This window comes from Salvelinus sp. IW2-2015, unplaced genomic scaffold (assembly GCF_002910315.2).
Source record: "Salvelinus sp. IW2-2015 unplaced genomic scaffold, ASM291031v2 Un_scaffold2453, whole genome shotgun sequence".
Lineage (NCBI taxonomy): Eukaryota > Metazoa > Chordata > Actinopteri > Salmoniformes > Salmonidae > Salvelinus > Salvelinus sp. IW2-2015.
The window spans coordinates 9,222-36,647 of NW_019943773.1; the positions used below are offsets into that span (position 1 = coordinate 9,222).

At 43.4% G+C, this 27,426-nt stretch overlaps 2 protein-coding genes across 2 annotated transcripts in view; both read left to right on the top strand.

Moving 5' to 3' along the window:
* The first annotated feature begins 211 nt into the window (after window positions 1-211).
* Window positions 212-15,392, top strand: rdh12 (retinol dehydrogenase 12). The gene is given in 10 exon segments (XM_024141220.2): window positions 212-419; window positions 1,195-1,313; window positions 1,854-1,933; window positions 1,976-2,051; window positions 2,664-2,768; window positions 9,895-10,104; window positions 12,450-12,639; window positions 15,022-15,047; window positions 15,050-15,095; window positions 15,097-15,392. Coding segments are annotated over 10 exon segments (957 nt in total). The 5' UTR covers window positions 212-342; the 3' UTR covers window positions 15,125-15,392.
* Window positions 15,393-24,327: 8,935 nt separating this feature from the next.
* Window positions 24,328-27,426, top strand: part of si:ch211-10a23.2 (GLECT and Gal-bind_lectin domain-containing protein) — a 12,370-nt gene continuing 9,271 nt past the window's right edge. The window contains exons 1-3 of the mRNA XM_070440350.1: window positions 24,328-24,570; window positions 25,045-25,130; window positions 26,385-26,565. Coding sequence (XP_070296451.1) covers window positions 24,541-24,570; window positions 25,045-25,130; window positions 26,385-26,565 — 297 coding nt within the window. The 5' untranslated portion in view covers window positions 24,328-24,540. The remainder of the gene's footprint in view (window positions 24,571-25,044; window positions 25,131-26,384; window positions 26,566-27,426) is intronic.

The window sequence follows — 27,426 nt, forward strand, 5'->3', positions numbered from 1 at the left end:
AATGTTAGAATTTGCTGTGAATTACAAAATAGGCCTATTGTTTTTACAAATTAATAAATATGCAGAGCGGAAGTGTCTTTCCATACAACTTCAAATACAATAGGCAAGTGAAAGTAGCAGTGCATTTGTGTCGAATCTATTGGAAGACTACAATCCCAGGATTCCATTGAACGAGYATCACCGTGACAACCCGTGATGTATATTAACTCCGCCTCCTACACTTCCCCATAAAGCTTTGACATCTTGGATCAGCTGTTGGTCCGTAGAACATAGAACGGAGCTATGAATGAACAGCTGTGAAGAAAAGGGCTACAATAGAGACACAGCGAAAGGATCCGTGTCATGATGGTGCTYGTATTGATTGTCGCAGGTCTTGGGGTGGTCGCACTGCTCATGGTTTTATTCGCACCCCACATTAGGTAAGAATAAACGCGTTGTATGTTCGAGGCTGTAGTCGATGCATCATCTGACTCTATGCTTGGCTAATTAGTCTAACCTCAATAGAAATTAATTACGGTCATTGTCAAGMTAAAAACGAAGCGATTGTGTTTTGCTATTGGGGTTAAGAAGGCTATTGGCGGGAATGAATGGGTGAATCGACATCAATGTTGATGACGATGATCCAAATTATTGTTATGCAGTATTCTTATCCACATTTTTTTTAAATAACATTCATTTGTTGTTTTGTGGAATAAAGGCTCTGAATGCACTGTCAATTGAACATGGGTTATATGTCAATATAAGCAACTGTAAGGAAGTGCTGTACAGTAGCGCGCTACAACATTTCATGACATGATTATGCACAACAGCGTGGCGCGCGTGGGCGGAGTTATATTTTTAACCATTATTGTTCGGCGAGACCGAGCCAGGTTTTGTGGCGTGACTGAGTCGTACGAGTTGACGTTTGATCATTGTTGCCAGAAAGTGATCTTGCATATTAAGTAACAATAATGTTGCATGTTGAACGATCAATAATAGTCATATATATATATATATATATATATAATCAACTCTACTGTCAAAATGGCGTCCTATTCCCAATGTAGTAGGAATGGGCAACTATATGGAGAATAGGGTTGTAACAGCAGCCCTGGTGTGGACTTACACTATATGCCCTTGCCAACACAGACAGGGACTGATATAGAAGTTTGATTGTAGATAGACAAACAAAATGGATTTGTTTTTATTTGTCAGGAAATACTCAGCAGGTGGAGCATGCATGTCTATGTCTCGGCTGGACGGGAAGACAGTCCTGATTACTGGAGCCAACACTGGTATTGGGAAGGAGACTGCCCTGGACCTGGCCATCAGAGGTGACTAACTGACACATGGACTGCGTTTACACAGGCAACCCATTCTGTTTGTTTTTTTGCCACTAATTGGTATTTTGACCAGTCAGATCTTTTGCCACTAATTGGTATTTTGACCAGTCAGATCTTTTGCCACTAATTGGTATTTTGACCAGTCAGATCTTTTGCCACTAATTGGGCAGAAGATCAGAATTGAGCTGCCTGTGTAAACGCTGCCAAATGATACCTTATTCCTTATATAGTGCACAACTTTGAGGCCCTGGTCTAAAGTAGTGCACTTAAGGGTGTATGGTGCCATTTAGGACTCAACAAATGGTCTTCCCAACAGTCATTCATGGTGAAACCTCCTTTCCTTCATCACCACAAAGATACTGATAAGAGAAGAAGAAAGGAGACCAYTCAAAAAAGTATCAATGATGCTAATTATTGGTTAATTTAAACCGGGTGGATTCGAGCCCTGAATGCTGATTGGTTGAAAGCCAAGGTATATCAGACCGTATACCACACCCCCTCGACCCTTATCGTTTAATTGTCTCTTGCCAGGTGCCAGGGTGATCATGGCGTGTAGGGATGTGGAGAAAGGTGAGGAGGCCGCAGCATCGATACGACGCATCTACTGCAAGGCGAACGTAGANGCAGCATCGATACGACGCATCTACTGCAAGGCGAACGTAGAAGTCCGAGAGCTAGACCTGGCTGATACCAGCTCCATACGGGTCTTCGCACAACGCTTCCTCCGAGGTAAGCCTAATAACTCCATTCATGCATCCCAAATCGCATCCTATTCCCTATACAGTGCACTACTTTAGACCAGAGCCCTATGAGTATAGGGTGACATTTGGGACGCAGACCTCCCCGTAACCTTTACAAGTTAATGCAGTATTTTATTCTGGCGTTGTTGCAGTATTTTATTCCGGCGTTGTTGCAGTATTTTATTCTGGCGTTGTTGCAGTATTTTATTCCGGCGTTGTTGCTGTATTTTATTCCGCCGGCGTTGTTGTTGCTGTATTTTATTTCGCCGGCGTTATTAGTTTGTTGCTGTATTTTATTTCGCCGGCGTTATTAGTTTATTGCAGTATTTTATTCCGGGCGTTATTAGTTTATTGCAGTATTTTATTCCGGGCGTTATTAGTTTATTGCAGTATTTTATTCCGGGCGTTGTGGCAGTATTTTTTCCGGCGTTATTAGTTTATTGCAGTATTTTATTCCGGGCGTTGCAGCGGTATTTTATTCCGGCGTTGTTACGGTATTTTATTCCGGCGTTATTACAGTATATTTCAAGGCAATCCCTAATATTATGTGTTTACTCTGTAAAGCAAAGTATAATATTGACTCTGTATCTGACCCCTACAGAGGTCAACCACCTCCACATCCTGATCAACAATGCTGGGGTCATGATGTGTCCCTACATGAARACCAAGGACGGTTTCGAGATGCARCTGGGGGTCAACCACCTGGGTGAGACAGAGATTTAGCAGACTCACTTCTAGGGTTCTATGTCAATTTGTCTTTCCACAAACACCAGCAATCTAAAGCCTGATCACGTAACACGGCAAAATGGCATGCTTGTTTTAACACCCTAAAAAGCCCACTTCAAGTTTGTAAACTGTATGTTGACACAGTTGGGTAAATGACTGGTACAGGAGTCCGWTTGGAGACCAGACAAGCAGCGAAGAAACTAAAGACAGATCGGCCTGCTACCAAAGATATCATGACCGAGGACGAGACTCTGAGCTGGGCACGGCGTCTGGCTGAGGAGGTCCCCAGCATCAAGAACTCATTGCARCAACGAGTAGGAGACAGCTGGACCTTTGTGTGTTCTCMCCATAACACACAAAAAAGCTGCTCGGATTGACGAACTAGTTCTTGTTGCAGCAACATAGGTACTTAATGCCCTAACCCGGCAAAGTGCATGCAACTCAGGACTCTCCTGACAGGMGTGTTGAAATGCCACTATGATTAAAAGCTGGTTAGCATGTGACGATGAAAGCACCTTAGGTAAGAATGCTGCATTTTGTCCGAMGCACTGCTTTAGATCCAATCTTCTGCTAAAGTGAGGCATGATGGGTAGAAAGCGCATGTAATCCTCCAACTCATTTGGCTGAAACCATAGCCAGTAGAAAGGCAGTCTTGACTAAGAGGTCCCATAGCTAAAGTCAAGACAGGCTCATAAGTGATCGTAGGACAGCGTCGAACTCCCATGAGGGTATGAAGGAGCCACCATTCATGAATTCCGATACTGGAGTGTGCCCCTGGTTGTGCGCCAATCAGGTCAGGACCCATGGAGATGGCTGCCATATACACTTTATTGTTTTTTATTTTTATTGAAAAAATATTAAAAGGAAGAAGAAAAAAAGAAAAAAAAAGATCCAAAATAAACGGACATTCACAAACCGAAACAATTGATTCATTGAAACTCTGAGACCCCAGACCTGCCAACCGGCCCGAACGTGACACATGCACAATCAGTCAGCAAGTCGGAAACCACCGCGGCCCCCAGCCCCGACCGACACGCTAACGCTATAGCCGTCACCGCCACTCAAGCACCACACTCCCTGAGATGGTCCACATACGGACTCCAAAATCTGTCAAATAAGTCTGTTTTTTGTTTCTTTATACTGTATAGAATCTATGTAGATGGGGACTCTCCTGCGGCCAGGAGCTCCTGGGGGACTCTCCTGCGGCCAGGAGCTCCTGGGGGACTCTCCTGCGGCCAGGAGCTCCGGAGGGAGGGTCAAAAGGACAGAAATTGGGCAGGAAGATGGCGATTCTGCATGGTTGACACACCACTGCCTGAATGCTTTCCACTTGTAGGAATACAGGGTTCACGTAGATGATGCCCTGGCAGCCTGAGTTGTATCAATTACCAAGGAGGGCAATCGTGCAGCTACCAGACGGTCACGTTCAGGGGCCTCGTCCACAACTTCTGTGCAACATGTACCTCGGCAGCTAGGAGGCCGAGGGGCCTCTGACTCTCTAGCACGGTCASCTGTTTTCTCAGTTTTAAATGTTGAAARACWATTTGTCAATGATACCACTCTTTCTGGAGAGAGTGTTGCTCGCATGATTTTGAGTGTCAAGCCCAGGAAGATGAGTTGGGACCAGAAAAATATTTTCTAGGTTCATTGTTAGTCTCAACTCAGAGAGACCATGGATGTGTATGCCAAACTTTGTGACCCTGCACATATTAGCCATTCGTCTAAGTAAATCAGGACCCTGAATCCTGCTTGGTGAAGGGGGGGCTAGCCCTGCACTTTATACACTTTGTGAAAGTGCGAAGGTCAAAACGTGAAACTGTGTGCTGGTAGAATGAGGATATGAAAGTATGCGTCTTTCAGGTCCACTGGGGTGAACCAATCACCTGGTTGTACTGACTGAAGGACAGTTTTGATTGGCAGCATTTTGAAGTGCTGGAAGATGACGATTCAGGCATGTTATGTCCAGGATCGGACGGAAGCTTCYGCCTTTTTATAGGCACTAGAAAATAGATTGAGTAGAACCCGCAGTTTTGTTGCGCTGGATATACTTCTTCAATTGCCTGCTTTTCCAGGAGCAAGGATATTTCTGAGCAGAGTGTTTTTGCTTTTGAGCAGTGTTGTGAGCTGTTGTTTTCGAGACACCCCTGAAGTGTTGGTGTCGCTGACAAAATTGTAGTGCGTAGCCTTGTGTTAGAGTGCGTAACACCCATCCGTTGGCCTTTGACCTTTTCCAACTGGAAAAGGGGTACTGTTGTGCTAGACCAGGTATAGTCATTGAACTATCCTTGTGGTATTTTGTATGTTTGTTTGTGTATTCCTCCCATTAACAATATTACATGTGTAGCTAGTGTCATGACGTGACTATCATTAATCTGATGACTGTTATTTATCGAATCAAACTGTTTAATTGATACTCGATTTTAAATGAATCATGTAACAATTAACTCATTAGGAATTCGAGGCACCACGGGAAAAGTTGTTTAACGAGTTACTATCTCCCGACTTAAACTCTAAAGAAATACAGATCTTTTACATCAATAACTGTCAATAATTATTTATTACTCCATCCGTCTCGTTCTGAACGTCGCATAATCCTTGGATCCGCAAGAACCCGAGCCCTTCTGAATATTCAGTACTACACAAATTGATTGATTTATTTATTTATTAACTAACTAAATAATAACACAGAATATACATACACACTTACATGAGATAAAAGTCCCTAGTGGACTGACAAGATATGACTGCTTGTTACACATATGGAGGGGTAGGTAAAGAGAGACAGAGAGACAACACTTGGATACATTTTTGGAAGCTATGCTCATGGAAATAATAATGCTTAACACCCTAACCACCGCTCATTCTGTTTAGAAATGCAATMTATATTTACGCGTAGCTGTCTTTCTCTGTTGAACTCGATGGGTCCTATTGTGACATTTTCGAGGGATGTAAGACTGGTTTGTCCACCAGACTTCACAATGTCCTTTGTAGAGATTCTCTGGTAGTGGAGTGGTTGTTAGGATAGATACTTCAGATGTACCAACTGTTGTCTGTGGGGATTCTTCCCACCTTGTGTCTTTAGTCAAAGTTCTATGACCTCTTTTACATGCACAGCTGCAGACTGTGAATGTTTCTGGTCTCCAAGGTGAGGTTCTCTTCTCTTCTAGTGTTGAGGTTGAGAGCTTCAGAGATTCTCACCATTTCAACGTGTAGACTAACGTCTCACGTCTTTTGGTATCAATGGTTGATTATTCAGGGCTCTCGACCACTTTATACGCCAGTAGTAACCCGGAAATGTACGGGTCTCACCATTTTCAGCCGTGTAGCCACTGCTCCACGCTGTCTGGTCTTGTAGTTTTAATCATTTGTAACGTTCAGTTCGCGCTGTACTTTGGCTGTCCTGTATGTTAATTCTTAGTGAGTCCTTTTAAGCACTCTGGCCAAAGGGGGCGTTCCGTTATGCTGACGTGAACTCTGAGCTCACTTGGGCGTGACTACTGACTAGTTTATATGAAAAACAATTATTTAATTAGAAAACTAAAATCACAGTTATCTTTTTTTAAATACTTTCATACGTAATAATTTACTTTATACAACACTTAGATGTAAACTTGACAATGTGTGTCCTTCCTAAGTTAGTTACTTTGTCATACCATCCTTAATGACATCACAAAATAATAAACAATGTGACAGGATTATTCTTTAGACCATTCTTAACATTCCTGTCTTATGAATATTGTTCCAAAGGTAATTTTCTTGGAGAAAAAGGTTTTTGGCGGCAAAAGTCTCTCTGTAACAAAGAGATTTCAGTCTTCCAATACTGCAGTGCAAGGAAGAGAAAGTTCTCGCTAAATTTCTGACCCAGTGTTGCGGTGTCAAGACTGGCACAGCACACCACCCCTCCCACCTCCCCCACCCCTTCCCCTCTTCTGTGGGAGAGAGGGGGTCTGGCTATCTTCAAGCATTTGCCTAGCTGATGGGTCCTTTGATCCACTGTCAGGAGTGTCATGCCGCTAGGTTACCCTTTAACAGTATTACATGTGTAGCTAGGTTAAGGTCCATGCTGATCGTATACACACAACTACAAATGGGATCTAATACTATAAAGTGTATATCTTGGAATGTTCATGGCATTTCAAATAAAGTTAAACGGTACAAAATGCTTTCACATTTGAAATCCCTAGCTTGTGATGTGGCCGTGTTACAACACAACTTAACGGAGGTTGGTCAAGAATTTTTAGATAATAGTCGACCAAGATGGCAGATGTATTGTAGTGTAAGGTTTTTTTACTAAATGAATAATGTATTCTTGCTAATATTTATCCTTCTAATTCTGCACAAGCTGTGGTCTTATCTCCCCTTAAACTACTGTTATGTAAATTTGCTTGGGACCCCATTCTGATGGGAGTAGAATTTAATCTGGTCAATGATTCTACAGTAGAGTACTTTATAGTACTAGTCGTCCCCTTCCAGCAGATAGAGCTCTATCAGCTACTTTCAAAGAACTGCAAAGCTCATTGGCATTGACTGATAAATGGCTCTTAGTCAATCCCCACTCTGGTGAAAATACTGTACATTTCACTCCAATGTCCATAATTCATATTCTTGAATATACTACCTCTTATCATGATCTGGGATTGATTCTCAGATCCATAGCATTATAATCTCAGACCATGTTTCCCCTTGTCAGCCATCTTCTATCCATCTGGCAATATCCACAGAACTAAACAATAGAGATTCAATCCATTCCTTTATTAGGGAGAAAATCACCTCTAATTTGAACTTTGTCTCCTCTGTCCAAAATAGTGTGGGAAGCTTTTAAATCGACATGTAGAGTTTGGATCAGAAGTTATTCCACAACCAAAAGGAAAACGATGTTCTTGAAGAAAACCAGTTTAATGGTGGAACTCAAGTCTTTAGATTCACAACATGGATCCAAAGAATCCCAGACTTACAAAATGCTTTACTTATTGTAAGATCAGAGATGAGGAGACTACATTTGCTTTGTTCCTATTACGTAGGAGATACTTTGAGTCAGGAGACAAAGCTGGCAATTTTTTTTGCATATAAACCTAAACATCTGGAAATTAAATAAGCAATTTCTACCATTCAGGATAGTAATAGATCCATATTTGTATTTATTATGGATCCCCGTTAGCTGCTGCCAAGACAATACATTCACAGATTTCACAATACATTGTGTGCCCTTAGGCCCCTACTCTACCACATATCTACAGTACTAAATCCATGTGTGCATAGTGTGCATGTTATCGTGTGTGTATGCATGTGTCTGTGCCAATGTTTGTGTTGCTTCACAGTCCCCACTGTTCCATCAGGTGTTTTTTTTTTTATCTGATTCTCCTGCTGCATCAGTTACTTGATGTGGAATAGAGTTCCACTTAGTCATGGCTCTATGTTGTACTGTGCGCCTCCCATAGTCTGTTCTGGACTTGGGGACTGTGAAGAGACCTCTTGTGGTCCCGAAACCACTCCTGCATTGTCTTGGCTGTGTGCTTAGGGTCTTTGTCCTGTTGGAAGGTGAACCTTCACCTCAGTCTGAGGTCCTGAGCGCTCTGGAGCAGGTTTTCATCAAGAATCTCTCTGTACTTTGCGCCGTTCATCTTTCCCTCAATCCTGACTAGTCTCTCTGCCGCTGGWAACATCCCCAAAGCATGATGCTGTCACCACCATGCTTCACTGTAGGGATGGTATTGGCCAGGTGATGAGCGGTGCCTGGTTTCCTCCAGACGTGACGCTTGACGTTAAGGACAAAGTTTCATCTTTGATTCATCAGACCAGAGAATCTTGTTTTTGTCATGGTCAGAGTCCTTTAGGTGCGTTTTGGCAAACTCCAAGAGGGCTGTCGTGTCTTACTAAGGAGTGGCTTCCGTCTGGCCGCTCTACCATAAAGGCCTGATTTGGTGGAGTGCTGCAGAGATGGTTGTCCTTCTGGAAGGTTCTCCCATCCCCACAGAAGGAGCTCTGGAGCTCTGTCAGAGTGACCATTGGGTTCTTSGTCACCTCCCTGACCAAGGCCCTTCTCCCCGATTGCTCAGTTTGGCCGGGCGACCAGCTCTAGGAAGAGTCTTGGTGGTTCCAAACTTCTTCCATTTAAGAATGATGGAGGCCACTGCTCTTGGGGACCTTCAATGCTGCAGACATTTTCTGGTATCCTTCCCCAGATCTGTGCCTCAACACAATCCTGTCTGAGCTCTACGGACAATTCCTTCAAGCTCATGGCTTGTTTTTTGCTCTGACATGCACTGTCAACTGTGGGTCCTTTTTATAGACAGGTGTGTGCCTTTCCAAATCCTGTCTAATCAAATTGAATGTACGAAAAGTGAACTCCAGTCAAGTTGTAGAAACATCTCAAGGATGATCAATGGAAACAGGATGCACCTGAGCTCAAATTTCGAGTCTCATAGCAAAGGGTCTGAATACTTATGTAAATAAGGTATTTGTTTTTTATTTTTCATAAATTAGCAAATATTTTTCGAATAACCTGATTTCGCTTTGTCATTATGGGCTATTGTGATGTCATTATGGGCTATTGTGATGTCATTATGGGCTATTGTGATGTCATTATGGGGTATTGTGTGTAGATTTATGGAGGGGGGGAAAAAACGATTTAATCAATTTTAGAATAAGGCTGTAACGTAACAAAATGTTGTAGGCCTCATCTGTGAAGAGCTGTGGCCCTTACAGTATCTACTGTATGAAGTGGGAGAGGCTATAAGGGCACTACTGACCTGTAAAACGAGTAACCAACATCTGAAACACCTTGCCTTAACCTACATTTTCCGTATGAAGAGCATGTGGGCAGCTAGCCTTACCAGTACTAACCGTGTACAAGTAGTACTTCAATGACATAACAACAACAGTGTTTCATTCAACATGATCCTAGTGTTATTTCCTTTCTGACAAAGCAACAGATTCATATTGTTGTTTACTCCTGGTAGGTCACTTCCTGTTGCCCTATGACATAAAAACAGTGTTCTATTCAACAACTCCAATAGTTTATTTTCTGATACTAGGATGTTATACTCTGTTCCTTTGTTGCAGTACAACACGGATTGCATCATGTGTTTACCGTTTCTTCCTGGTAGGTCACTTCCTGTTGACGTACCTGCTGATTGGCCTGCTGAAGCGGAGTGCTCCGGCCCGCATCGTCGTGGTTTCTTCCCTGGCTCATAACTTTGGCTGGATCCGCTTCCATGACCTCCTCAGCCAGGGCAGCTACAACAGCGGCCTAGCGTACTGCCAGAGCAAGTTGGCCAACCTTCTGTTCGCTAGGGAGCTGGCCCGCAGACTCAAAGGTAGGGTGGGGTGGTTAGGGAGGGGAAGAGCGGGAAGGAGGGGAAAGAGTGGGAGGGAGGGGAGGGAGGGGGAAGGGTTAGAGAGGGAGGGAGGGAAGGGGAGAGAATTGCAACCTGCCACATGGATTTATTAACATACAAAACAAACTGAGGAATAGTACATAATAATGCACATAGATTTTCAATGAGAACGCACCCGAAATACATGATCAGAAAGGCAAAACCATATTTATGAAGGTACATGCTACAGTGCATTTGGAAAGTTTTTCCACATTTTTCAACGTTACAGCCTTATTCTAAAATGGATTAAATAAAACTAATTCCTCATCAATCTACACACAATACCCCACAATGACACAATATCCCACAATTCCCCACAATGACACAATATGACACAATATTCCACAATGACACAATATGACACAATACCCCACAATAACCCACAATGACACAATGAAAACAGGTTTTTATAAAAACATAAATACCTTATTTACATAAGTATTCAGACCCTATGCTATGAGACTTGAAATTGAGCTCAGGTGCATCCTGTTTCCATTGATCATCCTTGAGATGTTTCTACGACTTGGTTGGAGTCCACCTGTGGTAAATTCAATTGATTGTACATGATTTGGAAAGGCACACACCTGTCTATATAAGGTCCCACAGTTGACAGTGAAGGGTACCAAAACATTTCTGCAGATGGTAGAGTGGCCAGACGGAAGCCAATCCTCAGTTAAAGGCACATGACAGCCCGCTTGGAGTTTGCCCAACGGCACCTAAAACAACATTGTCTGGTCTGATGAAACAAAGATTGAACTCTCTGGCCAGAATGCCAAGCATCACATCTGGAGAAAACCTGTCACCATCCCTATGGTGAAGCATGGTGTTGGTAGCATCATGCTGTGGGGGTGTTTTTCAGCGGCAGGGACTGGGAGACTAGTCAGGATCGAGGGAAAGATGAACGGAGCAAAGTACAGAGATCCTTGATGAAAACTTGTATCAGAGCGCTCAAGACTTCACCTTCCAACAGGACAACGTCTTGGCTGTGAGCTTAGGGTCAACGCAGGAGTGGCTTCGGGACAAGTCTCTGAATGTCCTTAAGTGGCCCAGCCAGAGCCCTGACTTGAAACCGATCAAACATCTCTGGAGAGATCGGAAAATAGCTGTGCAGCAACGCTCCCCATCCAACCTGACAGAGCTTGAGAGGATCTGCAGAGAAGAATGGGAGAAACTCCCCAAATACAGGTGTGCAGAGCTTGCAGCGTCATACCCAAGAAGACTCAAKGCTGTARTCGCTGCCAAAGGTGCTTCAACAAAGTAATGAGTAAAGGGTCTGAATACTTATGGAAATGTTATATTTCAGTTTTAATTTTTTTTAATGCATTTGCAAACATGGCTAAACCTGTTTTTGCTATGTTATTATGGGGTATTGAGAACAACTGAATTCATTTTAGAATAAGGCTGTAACGTAACAAAATGTGGAAAAAGTGAAGGGGTCTGAACGCTTAATAAAAATGGACATGCAACAATCTCCAAGATTTTATTGAGTTAGTTCATATAAGAAAATCGGTCAATTAAATTCATTAGGTCCTAATCTATGGATTTCACATGACTGGGCAGGAGTGCAGCCATAGGTGGGCCTGGGTGGGTGGGCATAAGGCCCACCCACTGGGGGAGCCAGACCTAGCCAATCAGAATGCGTTTTTCCCCACAAAACGGCTTTATTACAGACAGAAATACTCCTCAGTTTCATCAGCTGTCCGGGTGTCTGGTCTCAGACGATCCCACAGGTGAAGAAGCCGGATGTGGAGGTCCTGGACCGGCGTGGTCTGCGGTTTTGAGGCCGGTTGGACGTACTGCCAAATTCTCTAAAACAACATTCTCCGGCAACAGCTGGTGGACATTCCTGCAGTCAGCATGCCAGTTGCACGCTCCCTCAACTTAAGACATCTGTGGCATTGTGGCACAAAACTGCACATTTTAAAGTGGCCTTTTATTGTCCCCCCAGCACAAGGTGCACCTGTGTAATGATCATGCTGTTGAGTCATATTCTTTATATGCCACAGCTGTCAGGTGGATGGACTTTCTTGCCAAAGGATAAATGCTCACTAACAGGGATGTAAACAAATTTGTGCACAAAATTTGAGMGAAATAAGCTTTTTTGTGCATACAAAACATTTCTGGGAWCTTTTATTTCAGCTCATGAAACATGGGACCAACACTTTTACATTTCACAATTTTTATATTTTTCTTCAGTATACTTACCAATGTGGTGTCGGGGTTGGGGATAAAGCAAAGAGCCTGACAATAGCATGGTAACTGAATCCTCTCTTCTTCCCTCCCAGGTTCCAGTGTGACGGTGAACTCTGTCCACCCGGGGTCGGTACGCTCGGACCTGGTCCGCCACTCCACCGTCATGTCTCTGCTGTTCTCTCTGTTCTCCTTGTTCCTGAAGAGCCCTCGGGACGGGGCCCAGACATCCATCTACTGCGCCGTGGCAGAGGAGCTGCACTCTCTCACCGGGAAACACTTCAGGTGAGATTACAGTATGAAGTTCTGACCCTTGTTTTTAGATGGAGCTGTTATTCCAATGGCGATATAAGGCTTGAATATGTTGAATTCTGTTTTGTGTTTTTAAGTTTTCCTGTCGCCTTCTCCGGAGTTAGCAGATTTAGATAATGAGATTTTAGCACACAAGGTGCTGTGGGTTAGAACAAGGTGTTGTGGGTTATAGTGCTGAGTGATTTTAGTGCTTTTTGAGATCAGTTYGGTTTCGGTTTGATTTATAAAAAAAATAATCACTTGTTTTCACTTTGGATAATTAAAAACAAAAAACAAATGCCCTTTGCATTGTGGGTTGAATGCTGTGACAATGAATACAAGTTCCATGATGGTAGTGACAGCCCAATACGGTTTAGCACTTATTAACTAATAATATTATTTCAGATGTTTTATTGGATGACTTAATTATTTAATTCCAAGTCATCATCTCATCTCTATAGAGCTGCTGTCTGACAAAATCACTATTTTAGTAGTTGTTCAAAGTAAATAAGGTATACTTTTATGACTGCTGAATACCAACTATCGATCATGTATTTTCAGGTAGAGATACCTCTCGAAGCAACTGCTCTCTATCCCTCTTAATTGCGAGTTATTCTGTCTCTCTTCGTTTCTGTGCTCCCCGCATAGACCAGACAAGTAGATGAGCAATGCGTTATGGTCATTGTAGTTAATTATCACATTTTCTGCGCGTAACTATGTAGAATATTGGCCTGTTGGAAACTACATTGCACATTTCAGGCAAGATCTGATTCATCTCTAGAGAAACTGTATTGAGCTCAAAGAGAAAACCCTAACGAAATGGAATCCAAATACTTGAATCGATGGCGTTGGTCAAATAGTTGTTTAAAAAAACACAACACATTTCGGGTAATTGGTCAGCACACGGTGCTGCAGGTTAGAACACGGTGCTGCAGGTTAGTCGGTGGCTGGCCGTAGTAACACGGTGCTGCAGGTTAGAAGCGGTGCTGCAGGTTAGAACACGGTGCTGCAGGTTAGAACGCGTGCTGCCGGGTTAGAACGTGCGGTGCGCGTTAGAACGCGTGCTGCTGGGTTAGAACGCGGTGCTGCGGGTTAGAACGCGGTGCTGCGGGTTAGAACCGTGTGCAGGTTAAACGGTGCTGCATTGGAACGCGGTGCTGCGGGTAAACGCGGTGCTGCGGGTTGAACGCGGTGCTGCGGGTTAGAACGCGGTGCTGCGGGTTGAACGCGGTGCTGCGGGTTAGAACGCGGTGCTGCGGTTAGAACGCGGTGCTGCGGGTTAGAAGCGGTGCTGCGGTTGAACGCGGTGCTGCGGTTAGAACGCGGTGCTGCGGGTTAGAAGCGGTGCTGCGGGTTAGAACGCGGTGCTGCGGGTTAGAACGCGGTGCTGCGGGTTAGAACGCGGTGCTGCGGGTTAGAACGCGGTGCTGCGGGTTAGAACGCGGTGCTGCGGGTTAGAACGCGGTGCTGCGGGTTAGAACGCGGTGCTGCGGGTTAGAACGCGGTGCTGCGGGTTAGAACGCGGTGCTGCAGGTTGGTGGGTTAGAACACGGTGCTGCGGGTTAGAACGCGGTGCGGCGGGTTAGAACGCGGTGCGGCGGGTTGACGGGTGCGGGGTTAGAACACGGTGCTGCAGGTTGTGGTTAGAACACGGTGCTGCGGGTTAGAACGCGGTGCGGCGGGTTAGAACGCGGTGCGTGCGGGTTTAGAACGCGGTGCGGCGGTTAGAACGCGGTGCGGCGGGTTAGAACGCGGTGACGCGGTGCGGGGGTTAGAACGCGGTGCGGCGGGTGGTAGTGAACGCGGTGCGGCGGGTTAGAACGCGGTGCTGGCGGGTTAGAACGCGGTGCTGCGGTTAGACGGTGTGCGGTGTGGGGTTAGAACACGGTGCTGCGGGTTGAAGCGGTGCGGCGGGTTAGAACGCGGTGCGGCGGGTTAAAACGCGGTGCGGCGGTTAGAACGCGGTGCGGCGGGTTAGACGGGCGGTGGCGGCGGGTTAGAACGCGGTGCGGCGGGTTACACCCCGTCAGACGCGGTGCGGCGGGTTAGAACGCGGTGCGGCGGGTTAGAACGCGGTGCGGGGTTAGAACGGGCGGTGGCGGCGGGTTAGAACGCGGTGCGCGGGTTAGACGGTGGCGGGTTAGAAACGGGTGCTGCGGGTTGTGGGTTAGAACAAGGTCCCACATCGGCCACTTAATAATGCGTCTCTGTCAATTTTGACAGTTCTGTGAGTCACTATGGAGTAAACAACTGCTCGATGACCAAATGATTTATTAGAAACTTTCTACTTTCATTTGATGACGAAATAACCAAAAGGGAAGCACTGATCATGCAGATAACTAAAGTCCTCTTCCTCCCGCTCACTCTCTCTCTCAGTGACTGCGCGCCGGCCTTCGTGGCTCCCAGGGGAGGAAGGAGGAGACAGCCAAGAAGCTGTGGGACGCCAGCAGTGATCCTGGGCATCGTCTGGGACGACTGATCTGAACCACCCTGTTATCACTATCCACACAGCTTGCATCCTCAAGTGCACCCTATTTCCTTTTTTATAGTGCACTACTTTTGACCAGGACCCACAACCTTGTTCCTTGTCTCAATTGCTTCCGCTTAGGAAAGAGCCGGCTAGATGAAATTACGGCCCACGGGGCTCTGGTCAAAAGTAGTGAACTATAGATTAGGGCTCACGCTATATATACAGTGGGGAGAACAAGTATTTGATACACTGACAATTTTGCGGTTTTCCTACTTACAAAGCATGTAGAGGTCTGTAATTTTTATCATAGGTACACTTCAACTGTGAGAGAAGGAATCTAAAAAAAATCCAGAAAATCACATTGTATGATTTTTAAGTAATTAATTTGCATTTATTGCATGACATAAGTATTTGATACATCAGAAAAGCAGACTGAATATTTGGTACAGAAACCTTAGTTTGCAATTACAGAGATCATACGTTTCCTGTAGTTCTTGACCAGGTTTGCACACACTGCAGCAGGGATTTTGGCCCACTCCTCCATACAGACCTTCTCAGATCCTTCAGGTTTCGGGGCTGTCGCTGGGCAATACGGATTTCGCTCCCTCCAAAGATTTTCTATTGGTTCAGGTCTGGAGACTGGCTAGGCCACTCCAGGACCTTGAGATGCTTCTTACGGAGCCACTCCTTAGTTGCCTGGCTGTGTGTTTCGGGTCGTTGTCATGCTGGAAGACCCAGCCACGACCCATCTTCAATGCTCTTACTGAGGGAAGGAGGTTGTTGGTCAAGATCTCGCGATACATGGCCCCATCCATCCTCCCTCATACGGTGAAGTCGTCCTGTCCCCTTTGCAGAAAAGCATCCAAAAGAATGATGTTTCCACCTCCATGCTTCACGGTTGGGATGGTGTTTTGGGGTTGTACTCATCCTTCTATTCCTCCAAACACGGCGAGTGGAGTTTAGAGCAAAAAGCTCTATTTGTCTCATCAGACCACATGACCTTCTCCCATTCCTCCTCTGGATCATCCAGATGGTCTTGGCAAACTTCAGACGGGCCTGGACATGCGCTGGCTTGAGCAGGGGACTTGCGTGCGCTGCAGGATTTTAATCCATGACGGCGTAGTGTGTTACAAATGGTTTTCTTTGAGACTGTGGTCCCAGCTCTCTTCAGGTCATTGACCAGGTCTGCCGTGTAGTTCTGGGCTGATCCACACATTCCTAATGATCATTGATGCCCCACGAGGTGAGATCTTGCATGGAGCCCCAGACCGAGGGTGATTGACCGTCATCTTGAACTTCTTCCATTTTCTAATAATTGTGCCAACAGTTGTTGCCTTCTCACCAAGCTGCTTGGCTATTGTCCTGTAGCCCATCCCAGCCTTGTACAGGTCTACAATTTATCCCTGATGTCCTTACACAGCTCTCTGGTCTTGGCATTGTGGAGAGGTTGGAGTCTGTTTGATTGAGTGTGTGGACAGGTGTCTTTTATACAGGTAACGAGTTCAAACAGGTGCAGTTAATACAGGTAATGAGTGGAGAACAGGAGGGCTTCTTAAAGAAAAACTAACAGGTCTGTGAGAGCCGGAATTCTTACTGGTTGGTAGGTGATCAAATACTTATGTCATGCAATAAAATGCAAATTAATTACTTAAAAATCATACAATGTGATTTTCTGGATTTTTGTTTTAGATTCCGTCTCTCACAGTTGAAGTGTACCTATGATAAAAATGACAGACCTCTACATGCTTTGTAAGTAGGAAAACCTGCAAAATCGGCAGTGTATCAAATACTTGTTCTCCCCACTGTATATATAAGGTGCCATTGGTGACGCAACTATGCTCTGTTCTCAAATCATTATCATTTCATGACATTAATTAACCTCAAACTACAGTTTTCCCAACGGGACTTGAGGAATTGGGTAGGAACCATAGAGGTTGAAAGATGCCATAATGGCACAGATGAGTCCTCTATCTCTATGGTAGTAACTGTAAAATGAGTCCTCTATCTATCTCTATGGTAGTAACTGTAAGATCAAATGCATTACTGTACTGTGAAAGGTCTAGTCAGGGCATAACCAGGTCTAGTCAGGGCATAACCAGGTCTAGTCAGGGCGTAACAAGGTCTAGTCAGGGCGTAACAAGGTCTAGTCAGGGCGTAACCAGGTCTAGTCAGGGCGTAACCAGGTCTAGCCAGGGCGTAACCAGGTCTAGCCAGGGCGTAACCAGGTCTAGCCAGGGCGTAACCAGGTCTAGCCAGGGCGTAACCAGGTCTAGCCAGGGTATATTACAAACCATTTGTTTTAGTTTGTTTTGTATCTTATTATATTCCAAACCTCCGTGTAGATTCAGCTTTGTTTGGTTGCTTTTAAGCTTGCCTCTTCTAAACCATTGTAAGCTGTTATTTTCTCTCCTGTTTCATTAATCTTTCCTCAATTTCTTTCCCCCTCAGCATTCAGCACATGTGAAACTGCCAAGATTGTCTTTTATACAAATGTGAAACATGCCTTTTTCTACATTTTAGGGTTGGAAGATTCCTGAAATTATGAAGGAACAGAAAGGAAATCTGGGAATCCTCCAACCAGGAATTCTGGAATTTGGGGAAATTTTCCAGACATGTGCAACCCAACTACATTAGTAGTCATGTCAGGAGTTGAATGTTTACATCTACTGTAAATAAAGATCAAATGTTACTAGCTACTATTCCTAATATCGGTTTGTTTAGTAACACACACACACACACACAAGCATGTAATAAGGAACGATTCAAATACCTCACACTCTTTATTACCCCCCTGGCTTTCAACATGGTCGCTATAAGACATAAAACCACGTCTAGACTTGACAGTTCATGCAGCTTTTGTATTCTGATAATGGAGTTAAGAACACGTCATGCACCTACATTTTAAATGTGTCCATTCCCACGCTATATTGCCATGCAACAAACGGTGCAATAGGCAAAATATGATAACAAAACCGAATGGTCGTAGCTGACTACTCCCTTTTAGCTAGCAACGCTAAAAGGGATTGCAAACGAGTTAGCATAACTCTAGCCAAATAACAAATAGTTTTTTTCCCCTAAATATCTTGCTGGCTAGCATTTGAGTCCAGCAAACACGTTCCTCACACGCTAGAAACGTATTTCCTCCGACGTTATAATGAAAAGGAAAACCTCTCGGTCCCAAAACACATGTTTTCTGGAGACTTGTGGGAGGAGTGCTGATAACGTCGCCCAATGTGTCTCGGTTACGTCCAGACTGAGGAGAAATCTGAACACAATCCTGAGGTGGTCAACCAGATCTGAACACAATCCTGAAGTGGTCAACCAGATCTGAACACAATCCCGAAGTGGTCAACCAGATCTGAACACAATCCCGAAGTGGTCAACCAGATCTGAACACAATCAGACCACAAAGCCACTTTTGTGCGTCGAGACCCGTCTTTTCAATGAGAGCTTCGTATTCTGATAGCAGAAGTCGCATGTAAGTATCAAGTGTAGACACGACCAGACCGCAGCCCTCTGGGCTTCCTAACATGTCCACTATAGGACAGACAGTAGCCGTCTGGGCTTCCTGACATGGCCACTATAGGACAGACAGTAGCCCTCTGGGCTTCCAACATGTCCACTATAGGACAGACAGTAGCCCTCTGGGCTTCCTAACATGGCCACTATAGGACAGACAGCAGCCCTCTGGGCTTCCTAACATGGCCACTATAGGAAACAGACAGTAGCCCTGGCTTCCTAACATGGCCATATAGGACAGACAGCAGCCCTCTGGCTTCCAACATGGCCACTATAGACAGACAGATAGCCCCTCTGGCTTCCTAACATGGCCACTATAGGACAGACAGCAAGCCCTCTGGCGCTTTCTAACATGGCCACTATAGGACAGACAGTAGCCCTCTGGGCTTCCTAACATGGCCCACTATGGACAGACAGAGCCCCTCTGGGCTTCCTAAACATGGCCACTATAGGACAGACAGAGCCTCTGGGCTTCCTAACATGGCCACTATAGGACACAGTACGTCAGCATGCCCCTCTGGGCTTCCTAACATGGCCACTATAGGACAGACAGTAGCCCTCTGGGCTTCCTACACATGGCCACTATAGGAACAGACAGTAGCCCTGCTGGCTTCCAACATGGCCACTATAAGACAGTAATTAATTATCATATCCTCACTTTTCCTCATCATACCTGCATTATTAAAATGACACATTGATGACATCAAGTTCTTTTTCCAAGTTCGGGTCATTGGCTCGTGTTTCGTAGCGCCCAGATGTCTTGATAAGGTAGGAGGGTAACGTGCATCAGTTAAGGAACAACAACAGTCTAAGGAAGGGAAGATGGATGCCTAGGGTAGCGTTCCCAACTGGCTGCCCGAATTTGGCCCGTGCGTGGGTGGTTTTATTTGGTCCCCCAAGTGTTTTTTGTGCTTTTTCTTTGTTGGACATCAAAGACTGTAAAAAAACAAGAAATCAGCTTCAAGTCATTTTAATAAAATAAAAAAAATCAGTTCCCAAGTATTCCCATGCGTAATAGACGTGATGGTATACAAGTTGGACATGCAGTCAGTTTGTAGTCTACCTTGTGGTCAGTTGTAGTCTACCTTACGGTCAGTTTGTAATCTACCTTGCGGTGTGTTTGTAGTCTCCTTGCGGTCAGTTTGTAGTTACCTTGCGGTCAGTTTGATCTACCTTGAATTCAGTTTGTATCTACCTTGAATCAGTTTGTAGTCTACCTTGAATTCAGTTTTGTAGTCTACCTTGAATTCAGTTTGTAGTCTACCTTGCGGTCAGTTTGTGTCTACCTTGAATTCAGTTTGTAGTCTACCTTGAATTCAGTTTGTAGTCTACCTTGAAATCAGTTTGTTCTACCTTGAATCAGTTTTGTAGTCTACCTTGAATTCAGTTTGTAGTCTACTTGCGGTCAGTTTGTAGTCTACTTGAATTCAGTTTGTAGTCTACCTTGCGGTCAGTTGTTGCGGTCAGTTTGTAGTCTACATTGAGCGTCAATTTTCGATCTACAAATGATTTGTCATTATGTTCTGGCCCAGGGACCATCCACTCAAGAGAAAAATCAGCCCTCGGCTGAATCTAGTTGCTGATCCCTGGTATCCTGATCCCAGGGAAGAACTTCATCAAAAGTCAATGGATCTACTGTTGATTCTGACAGACGGCGAAGTCCCAGTAACATAGATCTATCGTTAATATTACAATTAAAGAATCTGAAACATGATTGTAATGTATTGTAACTAAAATATCGCCAAGGTTATTACAATGTTATCCGAGGGATTAACGTGAGAAATAAAAAAACAGGTAGTTAATGTCAACGAAAGAGAATTAGACAACATGTTAAATTGACCATGATTATAACAAACATGACACACAATTTTTTAAATCCCTTTCATAATGTGATGGACATCTCTTGATTGTTTAAAGTATGTGTGTTTTCTATGCTTTAAAACTTCCTTCACGCTGACAGATTGGGCCCATAACACATCTGACCCTCACATAGAACGCATACACAGGTCAGAGATCAAAGGACATAGGTTGTGTCTCAAATGGCACCCTATTCCCTACATAGTGAACTACTTTTGACCAGGACCCATAGGGCTCCGTTGTAACCGGAGGACAGTTGGTGTCTGTCCTCCCGTGGGTATATTGACTTCAATAGAAAACGTAGGAGGCTCATTGTTCTCACTCCCTTCCATAGACTTACACAGTAATTATGACAACTTCTGGAGGATGTCCTCCAACCTATCAGAGCTCTTACAGCATGAACTGTCGGTCACCCAATCGAAGGATCAGAGACAGAATCTAGTACTGAAAGTTTAAGCTACAGCTAGCACTGCAGTGCATAAAATGTGGTGAGTAGTTGACTCAGAGAGAGTCGGAAAATAGTTTTGAACAAATTAATTTCTTCAAAAATTAAGGAGAAGCGGCAGAAATAGAGATTTTTGTTGCATTTTTTTCACTCTCACTTACACAGCTAGCTAATTTAGCCTACTTAAACACCAGCTCAAACTTAGAGGAATGCTATTTATGTTAGCTAGCTGGCTAAGGCTATCCAACACTGGAACTCTTCCAAGTCAAGGTAAGCTTTCGGTTGTATTCATTTATTGCCTCCGTGGCCCACTGGTGTAACTGCTAAACTGCTTGCTATACACTGTACTGAGTGATTGTAGCGGGTTTACTAACGCGTTAGTTCTAATAGCTATGTTGACTACGACGTTAGCTAATATGGTGACAATGATGTAGGCTGTGTGTAGCGGTCATGGTATGAAGGTTTGGCTTTGAACGTTTTTTTTTCTGTTCACAAAGCCAAGGGAAAAGGTGAGACGAGAGCTGCTATTGAAAGTGAACTGTGTGTGCGGATGATTAGGGATGTATTCATTCTRACAATTCTGTTAAAAACGTTTCATAAACGTAAGGAAGCAGAACGAAATGGGGATAAACGTACCTGAATTTGTCCAATAGAAACTCTTGTTTGCAACTGTTTGGAGTATTGATTACAACCTAGATGAGCTAGATGCAGGCAAGAGTGTGCAAGGCGGTATTGAATGTGTCACTATCTGTCATCTTGATGATGCCAATGTGTCTCTCGACCTTATAAACTTCCATTCGCAGGCTAGGTTGTAGCAACCTCATGATGGGTATAGTGAAAATGTAATGTAGTAGCCAGAAACCTAGCGATGTTACATTGAGCCAGGTGAACGGAATATGAATGACAGCCATCCAATATGCTGCTATGGAGATAAACCAATGATTAAAATGTAATAATAATCGTCCTCCCTAATCTTAAACGGCACCAACCGCCACTGGTGTACGGTGACGTTTTAGGCTCCTTTAGTCCAATATTGGGCTAGGCTGTCACGAGTTAACACAGCCACAAAGTCATAAACCCCACCTATTTCTAAAATGTGATATTAAACCTAACTTTATTCACACTGCTAACCTTATGCCTAACCCTAACCTTAAATTAAAACCAAAAAGCAAATGTTTTTTTTTGTACATTTTTTACGATGTAGCCAATTTTGACATTGTGGCTGTGGTAAATAGTGGGAACCTACGTGCGTTTTGTTTACACGCCAACCTGCCCTCTCATTGGCTAGAATGGTCCCACCTGATCTTGCCCCTTCTGCCTGCCTTCCATCATTGTTAGAGCCGCCACAAGACTATCTGGTTCTTATAATGGATCATCTGGCGTGTCGCCTTTCGAACAAAGACAGTACAGGCACAGAGTTTCGTATTTGGTACAGGTTTAGAGCAGTGACTGAACGCTTGCAGGATAGTCCATATCTACAATCATCTTTGTTGATAGTGATGTTGTGTTACCATAAGTGGGTGAATTGGTCTACTTTAGCATGTACAATAAAGCCTCATCCCTTAGCTACATTGTACAATTCAAATAAAGCGTTTTGTTTTGGGTGACTACAGCGCCAGTGATAAAACGCTAAAATAGAGACATTCTAATTGAGCGTGGCGTCAACGCGTAATAACCCGCCCATACGCCTTCGGTTATGTCATTATATTTCAAAACAGTGCATTGTAAAACAAATTACACACAAGCTCGCCTTTCGGTGAGTTTAGGCCATCATTATATTGACATCGCATCATTGTGGCTATATATCGTTAAAAAAAATATATAAACAAAAACGACAGCTTTTTTGGTCTTAATTTAAGGTTAGGCATAAGGTTAGCAGTGTGGTTAGGTTTAACATCACATGTTAAGAAAATAATTGTAGAAATATACATTGTTAAAGCCATAATTATGACTTTGTAGCTGTGGTAATTAGTGACGACCAAGCGCCAAGGAGGGCATCTTCTACTACTACTTACACTGAGCGTACAAAACATTAAGAACACATAACAGACTGACCAGGTGAAAACTATGATTCCTTATTGATGTCACTTGTTAAATCCACTTCAATCCGCGTAAATGAAAGGGAGGAGACAGGTTAAATAATATTTTTTAAGCCTTGAGAGAATAGAGACATGGATTGTGTATGTGTGTCATTCAGAGGGTGAATGGGCAAGACAAAGATTTTAAGTGCCTTTAACGGGGTATGGTAGTAGGTACCAGGCAGCAGGCGCACCGGTTTGTGTTAAGAACTGCAACGCTGCTGGCCGTTTTAGCATGGGCAGTGCAATTGAGGGTTTCCACCATTTTAAAGTAGTCAAAGTAGTCAACTGGGTGGGGATTCCCGTGGGCTGTAGCCTCAATGGAGCTGCCCATGCTGTCACAGACGCTATAATGGCACAGATATAAAGATGGGTCCTCTCTCTATCTCTAGTGTCCCACCCAGTTGACTACTTCAAAATGGTGAAAGTCCTCAATGGCTCTGCCCATGCTAAAACAGGATTTTGGGCACTAGAGTCCTCTATCTATCTCTATGGCCCGAGTGGCCATACAAATTTGTTATTTATTGTCCAATTTCAGCTAGTATTAGGCTTTTTCTTAAACTTAAAGAATTGGGTTATGGGAAGGGTGAGTTTTCTTCCAAACAAACTAGCAACCATTAGAAAGCTCAGCATCAGACATTAGTTTCTTTATCATATTATAGGCTATTAATGTTGTGCAATATATATATCCACCATAAACCTAAGCCTACTCAAATCTGAGAAAATAATGTAATTTTTTTATTATAATGGTTGCCAGGTTGGGCCAAATCTCCTATTTGGGAGTTATATTAATTTTATTATAATGGTTGCCAGGTTGGGATATCTCCTATTTGGGAGTTATTTTATGTTATGAGTGAACATCATTATTATTGTATTTGTTTTAAATACCCTATTGGAATGAAAGGGTCTCACACTTGATAAGTGGGATCGCACACCCTCGTCACATTAATATTCAGTATTCCATCATTCAGTGCCGCTTATTTGGCAGGAGCCTGTCGCTATGACAACGAGCAGAAGGCGGGGTTTGCCAGCTCTACTATAGTATCTCTAGCTCTACTATAGTATCTCTAGCTCTACTATAGTATCTCTAGCTCTACTATAGTATCTCTAGCTCTACTATAGTATCTCTAGCTCTAGTATAGTATCTCTAGCTCTAGTATAGTATCTCTAGCCCTAGTATAGTATCTCTAGCTCTACTATAGTATCTCTATCTCTACTATAGTATCTCTAGCTCTACTATAGTAGTATCTCTATCTCTACTATAGTATCTCTAGCTCTACTATAGTATCTCTAGCTCTACTTATAGTATCTCTAGCTCTAGTATAGTATCTCTAGCTCHACTATAGTATCTCTAGCTCTACTATAGTATCTCTAGCTCTACTATAGTATCTCTAGCTCTAGTATAGTATCTCTAGCTCTACTATAGTATCTCTAGCTCTACTATAGTATCTCTATCTCCTCTTGGCATCACGCTCCCAACACCACCCGGTGCAGATATCTCACATTGAAAGGAAGGAGAGGGTGGAATGGCAGAAAAGGACAACAAGAAAGAAAATGTAAGTAACCTAGTCTGGTTTTCCCTATTGCTTTGGTTGGATTACACTTTTATTTTCGATTGACTGTATATATTGTCATTTCGTGATTTTTCAAATTAGATTATTAGGTTATCACAAAACAACTGCATGCAACTGTTTTTTTCTTTCTTTCGTATTCATATAATTACATTTATATTGAAGAAGAATGAAATCCATCTATCCCGAATGGAATAATTGGTAGCAGTAATAGTGCATACTGAATTGTAGCCTGTTGTTTCGTGCTGAAGTTCGCCTGGAGCGTTCTTAGAATTCAGAAAATCAATCAATTAAGACCGATCAGCTATTTCACTTATTTCAAAGAAAAGCCCTTCTAATGGACAAAGAAACAATGTATTGTCAACGGCGGCTGTCATTCAGCTAACCAATGTGCTGATATCTAACAATAACATGATGTATATGTTGCATGTAGCCTTATTTCCAGCCACTATGTTTCAGGAGGAATATGTCGGGACAATAAAAGGTGGACTGCGGCCCACGATGAGACTGGTTGTCGTGGGTATTGTTAACAAGAAGCCACAGAGGTTGGTAAACAGACACCTGCTTTCAATGTCTATTCTGTAGCCTAGGGAAATTAATTGTTTAATTTACCGTTTTAAATCTGAGTGTGTCATGAGTGAATGAATGGACCGTTTGCAAGTCCACCGCCAAGGCAGGCACAGAGACAATGGGAGGATTGTGCAGCGCATCACACCGTGTAGTTGAGTTGAGATCAGGAGGGATTGAGGATACTGCTATATCGAGATCCTATAGCTCTAGGCAGTTTCAGAATACTGCAAGAGAAAATAAATATCTAAGAGTGTAAATTGTATAGTATAATTCCATGTAAGCTTTTGAGCTTTTTGATTTAGCAACCATGCAACAGAATTTTCACTCTCTTTCTTCACATCTTTCTTCACTCTCTTTTGTAGTCTGAGATATTCCTCTAATTGACTAATGCATTGTTTAATTTCAATACGTGGGGGAAATGTTACAACCCGTGAAGTGCGGTGAGAGAAGATCAATATCCCTTTATTAGGGCCTTGACCATTTATCTCCTATTTATCTATGGRTGGAGTGGATGCCGAACGATATAAAACAATCTCTGTTCTAATGGTTGTATTTTAAAGTCACTATAGTGTATTGATCCTTTGTGCCTGCCCTGAAATACTTTACTCTGTAAATGATTCAGCCCTGTCTGATTACGGTAGCCTGGTACTGTACTCACAGCTTGTGGTAATGTCAAATAGACAGACGATGTCACTATTGTTTCTCTCTGCAGCTTTATTTATTTTTGCTGTTTTTTTATTGTCAATATTAAATCATTTCTGGCTAACAATTAAGTACCTTACTGTGATTGTTTTCTTTGCAAAGAGCCATTTCTCAAGCAAGAATTTAGCTATGACTGTCTGGGAGTGGTCTGAGTGGGGAGGGGGGAAACTGAAAACTAGCTGTTATTGGCAGAGAGGTTTGGAACTCTCTCTTTCTTATTGGTCTATTAACTAATTTATTGTGGTGATGTCACCAGGCAGGCCGACACTCCATCCCACCGAAACAGGCTGAAACTTCATGCAGTCTTTACAAACAGCTCTTACACTTAATTAAACAGCATTATTTTTATATATAATTGTCAMAATTTCACAGTGTTATTCCAACCTCATAGTGTGGGAAATAAATATATATAACACAGGAATATCAAATTTTATGACTGAATGGTTTTTGACTGGGTCTTTAAATCAACAATGTTTAGATTGTTTGCTTGAATTTTCTGCATCTGCACCCCTGTTTATTCTGCCCAGCATGGTGGTGTCCCTGTCCAGTGATCCAGTGGAAGAGGATTTTGAGGGAGACGTGGGTTTGCAGGTAAAGGTCAACTTCCTGGCTAAGGCTGTGCAGAGGAACGCCCGTCTGGCTGGGAACTGGGGGACGTCAGAGAACACCCTGTCATACTTCCCCTTTGCTGCCGGGGAGCCCTTCAAGGTATAAAGGCCTACTACACTCATAGGGACGGTACATTTATAAATATAGCTCTACAGTCATACATACGTTAATACACAGGCCTAGCTATGGCTGTGTATTAAACAGCTCCCAGCCATATCTAGGTCTGTGTATTTAACAGCTCCCAGCCACAGAATGCCAAGAGTGTGCAAAGCTGTCATCAAGGCAAAGGGTGGCTACTTTGAAGAATCTCAAATATAAAATATATTTAGATTTGTTTTTTGGTTACTACATGATTCCATATGTGTTATTTCATAGTTTTGATGTCTTCACTATTATTCTACAATGTAGAAAATAGTAAAAATAAAGAAAAACCCTTGAATGAGCAGGTATTCTAAAACTTTTGACTGGTAGTGTAGATCTACACTAATACACAGATCTACGCTAATACACAGATCTACACTAATACACAGATCTACGCTAATACACAGATCTACGCTAATACACAGATCTACACTAATACACTGATCTACGCTAATACATAGATCTACGCTAATACACAGATCTACGCTAATACACAGATCTACACTAATACACAGATCTACACTAATACACAGATCTACACTAATACACAGATCTTCCAAACTGAATGCTCCATCTGGGGGGGGGGACAGCGGGAGAGAGAGAGAGAGGAGTAGGAGAGAAGAGGAAGCGAAGAGGAGAGAGAAGAGGAAGAGACTGAGGAGAGAGAGAAGAGAGAGAGGAGAGGAGGAAAGATGAGAGAGCAGAGAGGAGAATGAGAGAGGATGAGAGAGAGCAAGAGGAGAGAGAAGAGAGAGAGGAGAAGAAGAGAAGAAGAGAGAGAGAGAGGAGAGAGGAGAGAGAAGAGAGAAGAGAAGAGAA